At 38.6% G+C, this 11,601-nt stretch overlaps 1 protein-coding gene across 1 annotated transcript in view; it reads left to right on the top strand.

Annotated features, from left to right (window-relative positions):
• The first annotated feature begins 656 nt into the window (after nt 1-656).
• LOC126158041 (esterase E4-like) overlaps nt 657-11,601 on the top strand; it is a 142,926-nt gene continuing 131,981 nt past the window's right edge. Inside the window, exon 1 of the mRNA XM_049916416.1 lies at nt 657-725. Within this exon, the coding sequence (XP_049772373.1) occupies nt 657-725 (69 nt within the window). The remainder of the gene's footprint in view (nt 726-11,601) is intronic.

Here is an 11,601-nt window from a genome sequence, read left to right as displayed (position 1 = left end):
ACGTTCAAACGTTATACGTCAGTACTGAACATCACACTGGCACAAATCAATCATCTTCAGAGAGTAACTGTGAGAAAGAACAGGAAAATGAGTACTTGATTGATAAATTTCATTTAAAGGCTAATTTTTTTATTAGAAAAATGTTTCGCGAAATGTTGTCGTTCCAAACTGAAAACTTGCAGTGTGTGTCATCTCGTTCATTACACAAAATCTTTTTGTACTTGTATAAGACTTTTAACGATGCTGTTTTCATAGTTCATTCATTCATATAGGATCCATATTTGTATGTTCTTCATATTTATATGTTATTACACAAATATTACGCCATTTGCCTCGGGAGAATAATAGTTTCCAGAGAGGCTACTGTGCCGTGTAACACGACCTTATTACATAATCTTTGGAGGATAGTTTCCTGTACTGATTTACAAATCTGACGAAGAGAAGTTTAGGCTGTGTTTATGTCTGGCATCACACCAGATACTGTTACAATGGAGTCCGAAATTTCACACAACTTCTTAACAGCTCACTTTCAGTGCTAAATCTTACGTTCCACAACATATTATACAGAATGCAATAAACCGCACCATGTCTCACGTTCTGTAGTCGACGACGCGCTTTCAAAGAACTGTCTTCTCTTCAAAAAGCAATATGATAACATGATTGTGCAATACTTTATAATTTTCTTCACAGTGGCCGTATTACCAAACAACGCATTTAATCCAAAGGTAAGCAGTATTATCTTTTCCACTTTTCATTTGCTTCCCTTTTTGTAAGTCTTACACTTACTTAGTAGCCAGTATCCTAGCTAAAAACAATTCCTTTCATTTCTTCCGTAGTAACGGCTCTGTATTAATTCATATTGCTACGTAAACATATTTTCAGCTACCTTTCTATCCTCTCCTCCATGGAAATGTAACCGTAGGACCGAGACAGGAAAGCACTTATGTCAACATTACGCTACCTAAACTTCGAAAATATTAAAGTCGCTTGCAGCCTGCATTTAGAAGAAGTAGGTGCTGAAGTGTATTAGCAGCAACTATGTGGGTATTTCGTCCCAAGAAATCGTTGTAAAAATCCCATAAAGCATGAGAAGAAGAAAGGAATGTCTGCATTACAAGCAGTATATCAAGAACCTAGTATTACGAGGAAATAATATATCGAACAGTTCCTCTCACTTCGTTATTCGATTACTTCGACCACATTTAGGCCTACACTTATATTAACGATCTTCGTCAATCGGTGACTTCCGTATTAATTAGTTTTTCTGTTGTGTCGTTAATATTTTAACCAGTATGGATGTCATTAGGTAATTATATAACCGGGTCTCGGCATCCTTCACCACACAATATAGCACTCTTACTGGAGGTGTTTCTAGTTATCGTGCTTTCCTTTACCAGTACATGACAATCTAGGAATCAGTCCTTGATGAACTGCAGACCAGTTCATTTGCAGAATCTATGTCCTTTTGGTAACAGACTAACACGTTGACCTGATGTCTATATGGAAGTCGTTAGAGATGTAGCAATGTCTGAAATGAGCAAGAACAGGAAAGAAAGTAAGCTATGTCTTTTTAAATGGCCATACTGGCAAGTACGGAAAAACTTTAACCAGGATGGAAACACGCGGAACGAACTGAATCCTCCCGCGAAGCCACAGTGTAAATGTATCACGATATCAGAAAGCAGATTTTTACACAGAAGTTGCCCAAAGGTGCGATTTATTTGATTTAAAAACAGATGTTTTGCGAGGCTATAGTTCCATTATTAAGTTGTTAAAAACATTACGCCATTAGACACAGTCAAAAATATTCAAGTTTCAAAACTCTGAATATCGTCGTGGTATTCCTAAGTGTTGAGGGAAGAATGTTAAGTTTACTCCACTTAATAAGTTGGATATTCTCTTGCCGAAAATTGTATTTTTAAATTAAATATATCGCATATTCGGACATCTCCGTAGCAACTACTTCATTGTATCTCTCCTGCAACCAGGTGAAGCGGCAGCCAGTTTGAGGTAGCGGAGTCGGCACTTATCGAATTTAGGGGGACAACATTTTCGAAAATATTTTTTCCCACTTTTTGATCGGTTAGACTATGTTCATCTCGAAGAAGTTATTTATTTCCATCCCCGATAAAAACTTTTTAGTATATCGAGAAAACAAAAATTTTGATGAAAATTTTTTTTCTCATTTTTTGCCCGGACCACGAATATGTTACTTGCAAACATCATTGAAGCTAAATCGTAGCACATCAAAGCACTCGGCGCGTTTATCCGAATGCTGCGATTTAGCTTGCTGCAATTTAACTTGAATGATCTTTAAGTATTGTTATATTTCGATTACATGAGAATTTGTTGATTTATTGTTACAATCACATTGTTATGTTGTTGTATTGTTACATTTTGATTAAATGACAATATGTTGTTTTACTGTTTCAAAACTTATGAAAAATATGTCATACTCGTGATCAGCATAGTCAAATTGACGATAATCGGTAAAAAATCAAAGATTTCATGGGTATCCCCCTAAACTCGATAAGTTCCGCGGAGTCATATTCGGAAGGACCAATTTCTAAGTCACGATCCATCATCCATACATATGTATGCGAATTCAATACAGCTGTCAGCCCGTTTCTCGCTTCCAATTTTCCTTTGCTTCTTGTCCATCTAGTTTGTATATCTACTTTGTATTACTCACCTACATCATGTTTCCATTTTCTTGCTGGTCTATCTCTTTTCTTCTCCCATGAGGTATCCACTGCCATCCTTGTTTCGGAGATCTTGTACCCTCCATCCCTTCAAAAATTCTCATGCCACAGTATCTTTTTTGTCTCAGAGTTGTCTGTAATAGTCTTCTGAACTTCCATTTTTCTCCGTATTTCCTTATTTCTTACTGATCTACTCTTAATATTCCACTAGTCCTCCTCCAGTCGTCAACTTTAATTTAGAGGGTTTCTGACCCACATGTCGTAATACTTTGCGCATTTGTACAGCATACTACTTTTTGGTATAGACTCTTACTTTTTCGTTCCATAAGATAGAATTTAACAATCGGATTGCATTGTACAACTTTATTTTTTGTTTCTTCTGTGCCCTGTCCAGTAACAGATAATGTTACCCACAGATATTTAAAAGCTTTACTTTCTTTAATCTTGCCAACATCAGTTTCTATATCAATTGTCACATTATCTCTCACTGAAAGGTATTCAGTTTTGCGAAGATTTATTGAAAGGCCATGTTGCTCATATTCTTCTCAGAATTTGTATAACATATATTCCACGTCTTCAGCGTTTGTTGCAATGGTCACTGCCACGCGTGTTAGCCGCACGGTGTGAGGCACCTTGCCACGGTTCGAGCATCTCTCCCAGTCGGGGGTTCGAGTCCTCCCTCGGGCGTGGGTGTATGTGTTGTCCTTAGCGTAAGATAGTTTAAGCTAGATTAAGTAGTGTGTAAGCCTAGGGACCGATGAGCTAAGTAGTTTGGTCCATAGGAACTTACCACAAGTTTCCAAAAAATGATCACTTGCACTTTCATAAAAAGCAACTCTTCTGCGTCCCTTTCTAATTTGACAAATCCTTTTTTCCAACCCTTCCACTCTTCTAGACAGCAAAGTACATCAACGGCATTTTTTAGTTTTTGGGCATATGGTTAAAAAAATGCCATACGTATTACTTCTCGTCACTCTCTCCAACACTACGTTAAACAGTAGCTTGGATGACGCACTCCACTGTTGTACATACACATTGGTTAACATCAAATTCCTTAGAACATTTTCCTGCTACGTAACATTTCGTGCTGGTGAGGAACATTTGTGCCAATCTAATCAGTTTATACAGGAGTTCCAGATCCTTTAGCATCTGATACAGTTCTTTTCTTTTGACGTTACCATAATCCTATTTGAAATCCTCAAACAGGTGATTATATTCATAGCACTTCGACGATTATTTACCTTATAGTGAAGATATGTTCAGTGGCTAATCTACCCTTTATGTATATCCTTGAATATATAATGGTATTCCGATTTCGAGCCATTATCTTGTCTATTAAATCTTGTAAAATGAATATTCCATTACGACACAAGCGTCCATTTCGATCTCCAGTTTGCTCTTCTGTCTCTGCTAGCTCTCCATCTTTTCGCTCCTTTAGATCTCTACTACACTATCCAGCTATTGAAGGTATCACACTAATCTTTCTGTAATGTTCACATTGTCTCCGGTCATCCATGTTATATGTGGAACCACTATATACTTTTTTTTCCATTCATAAGGGATTTGTTCAACTTAACGATAATATAAGTAACCTTTCCCAGAAGCTCACAAACAAATGTAGATGCGGCTTTTATAAGTTCAGTACTTACATTACCTGGTCCCGGACGTTTACCAGTCTTCATTTGTTTGACCGCCTGCACACTTCGTCACGAGATGGCACCTCGTTAGGCCTCTCTCTTCCTTGCATATTTCCAATTCAACTCTGTCTTCTCTCAACAATTTCTGATAACCCGACGCTCCATACTGATTGTGCTGATCTCAGCCTGATCTCTATTCTGCGTTCTTATCGCTTTGGTGAGTATTTCCCTAGGCGTTAATCGGTCTTATATTTTCTCTGCAACTTTTTTTTTACTTTGTCACATATTTTTTGCCAATACTCTTCTTTATTTTGTTTATCTTCTCACTGGCGCTCTTCCTCTTTTCGCGATGTGTTCTAAGGTCCTCGTCCAATTTCATGGTCAGCCATTTCCGATATCCTTCTCTTTTTTCATCCACGATTTTCTGGATCGTGTCGCCCATCCAGGATTCAACTTTAGTCCTCGTACATTGTGACAGTTTTTCACCTAAGGCCTCCTTAGAGACATGGTGAATTACTTCTTTACTTTCCTCTTTCATATTACATGCAGAGTTGTCCTGTATTTTGCACAACTTACTTACGAGTCTGAGCTGAAAAGTGGGCCTGATAGAACCATCTCGTAGAATGTTTTAATGTGACTTAACTGCTTTTCTGTACCGCTCTTTAAAGTCACGCTTTTCCTAAGTGGGAAAATAACTTTTGAGATCAGAAGACAGGCATTAGCTCCGCATTCTGCACCTCTCGTAGCTCTTACAACATCTGCTTTTAGATAGGTAGCTTGTCGTCCACACTTTGCGTAAAATCACTCCTGGCAACTGCTGCTGTATTTTGTGTGTGTGTGTGTGTGTGTGTGTGTGTGTGTGTGTGTGTGCGTGTTCGCATAATCTATATCACTTGGAGCAGAGGGCTTTTCGTAATGTCGGGTGCTCCGGAATTGTGCATAGGTTATAATTCAAGACTAAGAAAATAAGAAACAAGTTCTTTTTTTCTTTTGTCCAAAAATAGTCTTGGCCGGAAATACAAGCCGCCAAATATGACGCCTCGAGATTTTAAAACACTGTATCTCTGGAACAGTTTTAGATATTTTGTTATTTTTTATTTAAAAGATAATTACTTTATGCTTATAATGATATCCACGGTTTAGACACATGTGTCAAAGTTCTTTTGCTGTAGCCTTGTGATACTTTTTAATTTTTTCAAAAATATCAATCCCAAAAATTCTGTTTTTTCTGTATTGCAGTTGTTCATAGCCAGTTTCGTTAGTGCAGAGTGTTCTACGAAATGTGTGACCATTCAAGGTATTCTATGTCTGTAAACTTTCGCGAGGATTCCGCTGACTGACAGAGTTGTAGGGTGTTTGGAAGGAAGGACTGTTTGAAATGTCCTCGGATTGGGACCGCAGGAGAGTGAAGTGTGCCGACAATTTGTATATCCATAAAAGACTGATCTAAAAGACTAGCAAAAAAAAAGAAAAAAAACAGATTTACTTCAGGTTCGGAATAGGTGTGATCATTTCAAGACTCTGTTTAAAAATCAAGTTGTCTTCAGTGACGACTCTCTGCGTTCTAATGTCTTGACAGAATATCAACGAGGACAGTGACTGAACAAATTGAAGTTTCCCACGGCGCAGATGATGTAGTTTTGTATCTGTAGAGAAAGAATTACATTCCCTGAATCGGTCAATAACCTCTGAAGAGTTCATCCATTACGTCTTCCAAACCAAGTGTCTGTACAGAGAATCCTCCAATTCCAGGGCACTCACCACATTCCTGAAACAAAAAGGTCTCTTGTTTTACATGTTTCTTAACAGGGCTAACACCTACAGTGGTGTTAGTCATGTTAAGAAATCGTGGTCGGTGAAGTCAGGTCATAAGCTCTACGCGTCCAAGAAACGCAGAGAAATTACTGAAGCTGTGAGGGAGTACATCAAAGCTAAACTGAATGCAGGAATGTGATGAGTGCCCTGGAATTGGAGGATACCTGTACAGACACTTGGTTTGGGAGACGAAACAGATGACTCTTCAGAGGTTACATATGCAACGTGGCAGAAAAATATACCAATTATGATAACTGCTGTGTGTTGACTGTCTCATTGATGAACTTGGGAAATTGACAGTGAAGAAATTACAACACCTACACACTGCAGAAATGAAGGGACCTATGCAAGCTAAAGAACTATATTTAGTGCTTCACTGTGAGTTTGCTGAAAACTCGCCTGTGATTCTCCCAAGAATATCACTGGAGTAATGACCAAGTTTCAATTTTTACAGGAATGGCATATTTTCAAAACAAAAGCACGAGCGTTGTAGTTATAAGTGATGACACAAGACAGGATTTCCTTTGCTAGCAATGTGCAAAATTCTTCAATAACTGCAGTCACTGGCCGAAAATATCATTATGGCTTCCGATGGTCACTTCAAAAATCATTACCAGTTGTTTGAATTGGCTAAGTCGCATGTGTCAATGGAGCAGGTACATAGTGCTACTGGTCACAAGAAGGGTCACGTGATGGTAGAGGACTCCTGTTGAAATACCATGCTACAAAACATAATTTTTCCACCCATGTACAACTACAATTCACAATACTGAAGATTTTACAAGAGTGGTGAAATCGTACACATCTACAGCCCTCATTCTGTTGCCTAAACTGAAGAAGACCACCAGCAGAAAAGAGAAGAACCGTCTTAAAAAACTACATCTGTGAAACAAATTCAGAAGACCCATTTTTGGGTACAAAGTGATGGACGAAATTGCACGCACTATCAAGGGCAAGAAAGGAGAAAGTTCATATGTCTGGCCAATACCTCAGAAGTTGCTGGAGAATATTCCAATTCACAACTTAAGAGGAGGAATATTTGTGGCGCGTTTGTATGACTGTGACTGGTGGATTGCAGAGGTTATAGACATCAGTTTTGAGTTGAATGAAATCGTTGTGGACTTTATGCTACCATTCGGACCGACTGCAGGATCTAGGTTTCTAGCTGCAAGACAACACCACCACCATCGGTGCTCACTTCCGGTGCACATTGTTTCACAGATTGTGAGTGCCCTAGTTCCTACTGATACAAAATGAGGGCATCACTCAATACCAAAGCAAATTAAAGATGCAGTGAAACACATTTTTAGATCATTGAATACCTAATTTCAGTTCTAAACAGAGGGCACAGAAGTTGAGTACTTTGGAACCTGCAAGTTTTTGTTACTTTCGCACATATTTTGGAATTGTTTAGGATGTTTTAAAAATGTTTCTCGCCCATATTTCACAAGAAATAAAATTCTACATCAAATGAGAGCAACTTTTGGACTCATGAGCCCGATATATGGTAATGAAAATTGGCTTAATGTATGGCAAAATTTTCAATCCATGTCAATAAAAATGTAAATGTTTGTTGTTTAAAATCGCGTATCTCCGAAAGTTTTTGACCGATTGCTTTGAAATTTTGGCACAACGTTGGATTTCAAACGGACGTGGTTTAGGTACTCAGTTTTTAAAAAGGAAAACATTGTTACTATAGATCTCAAAACGTACCTTTCTGATTTACTTCAGATTTTTACACATTACTGCAATAAATATTTAGACCCACATAGACTGTGACCTAAGACTTGCACAGAAACATTGCGGAAATGGAAAGTGCTATTGATCTATTGATGTGCGGTTTTCACAGGATGGACAGGTAGTTAGAGGCTCGTTTTAATAGCCAATAAACAAATTGTAATATTCTAGAAAGTGTATCTTTCAGCAAACATACACTTTTTGAAATAAAACTATCTCTATTGGCAATAAAAAACTAAAAGTAGAGTAAATAAGAATTTCAGTGGTGTTTGTTGCAGGGTTCTTGTATGAGTCGTATTTTGAAAAGTATCCACACTGACACTTGTTCGTGCCATCTAACCTGCGTAGTTGTTAGATACGATGTTGTTATTTTTGCTTACATTGTGTTTGTGTGTTTCTTGAGTGCTAATCATTTGGTATGAAGGCGATGGGATTAATCAATGCAGAAAAATCCGACATCATCGTGGTGTATGGAGAGTGCAGGAAGAATGTCATTCGTTCGTGTACGGTGTATGCGACAAGATATCCCAATAGACGTCCTTTACAAAGAAAAACCCAGGAGAATTGCCCCAATTTAATCCTCGTCCCACTGAAAGGTGAATGAAATAAGTATTAGTGTCAGCTGTGTTGAAATTAAACAAAGTTGCACGCTCCGATGGAATCACTAACAGATTCTATACTGAATTTTCGGCTTAGTTGGCCCCTTTTCTCACTATAATGTATCGTACATCCCTCGAACGAAAAACCATGCCCAGTTCTCGAAGAAAGGTACAGGTCAGAAGGGTAGTAGAAGTGATCTACAAAACTATCATCCAATGTCTTTGACATCGATTTGTTGTAGAATCTTAGAAATTCTGGACTCAGACATAATGAAGTATCTTGAAAAGAATGAGCTCCTCAATGACAACCAACATGGTTTTCGAAAACAACGATCATGTGAAATCCAACTTGCACCTTTCTCACTTGACATACTGAAAGATTTGGATCAAAGTAACTAGGTAAGCGTAGCGTTTCTTGATTTCCGGAAAAGCATGTGACTCAGTACCACACCTACGCTTCTTGTCAAAAGTACGATCATACGGGGTATCAAGAGAAATTTGTGACTGGACTGAGGACTTTTTGCTAGGGAGAACACAGCGTGTTATCTTCGATGGAGAGTCATCGTCAGATGTAGAAGTAACTTCAGGTGTTCCCCAAGCAAGTGTTTTGGGACTCTTGCCGTTCATGTCGTATCTTAATGACCTTGCAGATAATATTAACAATAAAATCAGGCTTTTTGCAGATGATGCAGTTATCCATAATGAAGTACTATGTGAGAGAAGCTGCATAAATATTTAGTCGGATCTTGATAAGATTTCAACAAGGAGCAGAGATTGGCAACTTGCTCTAAATATTCAGAATTGTAAAACTCTGCCCTTCACAAAACGAAGAAACGTAGTATCCTGTAACTATAATATCAATGAGTCGCTGTTGGAATCGGACAACTGATACGACTATCTGGGTGTACCACTTTGTGGGGGTATGAAACGGAATGATCACACAGGTTCAGTCGTGGGTAAAGCAGGTGGTACACTTTGGCTTATTCGTAGAATACTGGGGAAGTACAATCAGTCTACAAAAGGGATTTCTTTCAGACCACTCATGCGACCTATCCTAGAATATTACTCAAATGTGTGGCACCCGTACCAGGTAGGACTAAGAGGGGATATTGAACCCATACAGAGAAGGGCAGCAGGAATGGTCACAGACTTGTTGAATCCAGGGAGAGTGTCCCAGAGATTCTGAAGGAACTGAAATGGCAGACTCCAGAAGACAGGCGTAAACTATCCCGAGAGATTCTGTTAATAACGTCTCAAGAAGTGGATTTAAATGATTGTTGTAGGAATATACTAAGGCTCCCTACGTATTAGTCACACGGAGATCGTGAGAATAAGATTGGAATAATTACCACACGCATTCAGACTACCGACGTCATTCAGACAATCATCCTTCCCGCGCTCCATACGTAAATGGAACAGGAAGAAACCCTAATAACTGGTACAATGGGATGTACCCTCTGCCATGTACCTCACGGTGGTTTGCAGAGTATAGATGTAGATGTAGATGTAGAACCATCTTGGCAGTTATTTATCACCTTATCCAACCAGTTAATTGAAAGTGGTAGTGTAATACCTAGAGAACATGAAACGTGGCGCCTTACATCGCTCCTGTCTAGGGCCTGCGTATCGGGAGAATGGCTCATGTGTCCACAGAGACAGATGGTCTGAAGCCGATTCTGTCGAGTACGTATTTCTAGTTTTCATCTGTTAGAGGACTAAACAGAAAGAACTATTATGTAGTTAAGAAATTTGGCCACCACAATCCAGTAGTGTACAGAGACATTCAAGAAACAGCTAAAGAGAATGTTTCTGTGAATTGTTGTGTGTACTTCTTGAAGGATTTTTTGTTTATTATTGTTTGTACAGTTTTGTATATGCTTTTAGTAGCGTGAATGATGCGTGAATGTCGTCTAAAGTAAATATGTAGATCATTGTTCTATTGATGAACGCTGTGCGAACTAGTGTGAGAAAGTTTTAAAACAGTGTGAATGCAGACGACGGAGAATTTTGTATCGTAATATGTTAAGTAAGTTTATGGTAAAAGGGAAGCTAATTCGAGTGCAAATGAAAACAGTTAATAACGTAAAGTATAAACAAAATATCAGAATGTTAAATATTTATTTTGGGAAAATGTACAGTTCGAAAGTGTGTTATTTGTTGATTGGTTTCATGAAAAGCGCGGACTAACGCAGGAGAATAATGTTTTTTTATTGACCTTAAAGAAAATTGATCAATCAGAACGGAGTATTCCTTGCGCGTCTTTACTCTTGAAGATACAGAATGGTTACAGCAGTCTAAGGGGGTCAAAGCCCAGCCTTTCAATGGTACGGTCATGTGTAGTATGAGTTCCGAAGAAAGTTATAATTTGCCGGTTTTAGTTGTGCGACATGTTTCTAAAGTGTTTTAAAGTAAAGGCATATTTATTACGTTGTGTTTTTTTAGAAAGTTCGGATTGTTTAAAAAATTTTGTGTATGAGAAAAGACAGTAATTCCGCGTGGCATATTGACAAGATCGGTGATTAAAAACTTGAGTGCATCAGACACCGATAAACTTAACACTATGGCAAACATCTTCATTTAAGAACAATCCGTGCTTAGTAGCTGTTCATGTTTCTGGAAATACGTTACCATAAACTTGTTATCGTGAATGAAAAGGTTTGTGCATGACTGTGTACAGATTAGCAAGGGTTTGGCAGTGAACGTGTACATGTCAAGGTTCAGAATATATCGAAGTTTTGCCGGTATCTCCACCTTTCATCCAAAATTAAGACCTATTCCTGATTCTTAGAATAGTTAGGTTGTATGCAGCCTGGCGCGTGTTGCAGTACGGTAGATTTCTGCTAGGCTTTCCTATTGGCGATCTGCTGCAACGAGTTCGCAGGTAGCTCCAGGTAATGGACGAACGTAACCGCGCCGCCGCAAACGTAACAGAAGGAACAACTGACGACAGAAGAGGAGGAAATTTGTGTTCTTGTTGCTGTTGCAGTTGATCCGTACATGAGCCCTTGCGCAGCCCCACGAGGAAGCGATTTGTGTCAGACAAGTGTCCTACACATTCTCCATCGACACAGGTTCCATCCCTATCACATTTCTCTTCATCATAAACTGCAT

The sequence above is a fragment of the Schistocerca cancellata genome, chromosome 2, assembly GCF_023864275.1.
Source record: "Schistocerca cancellata isolate TAMUIC-IGC-003103 chromosome 2, iqSchCanc2.1, whole genome shotgun sequence".
Classification (NCBI taxonomy): Eukaryota; Metazoa; Arthropoda; class Insecta; order Orthoptera; family Acrididae; genus Schistocerca; species Schistocerca cancellata.
The sequence above is the reverse complement of the archived record's forward strand: the minus strand, read 5'-3'. Positions and strand labels throughout refer to the sequence as shown.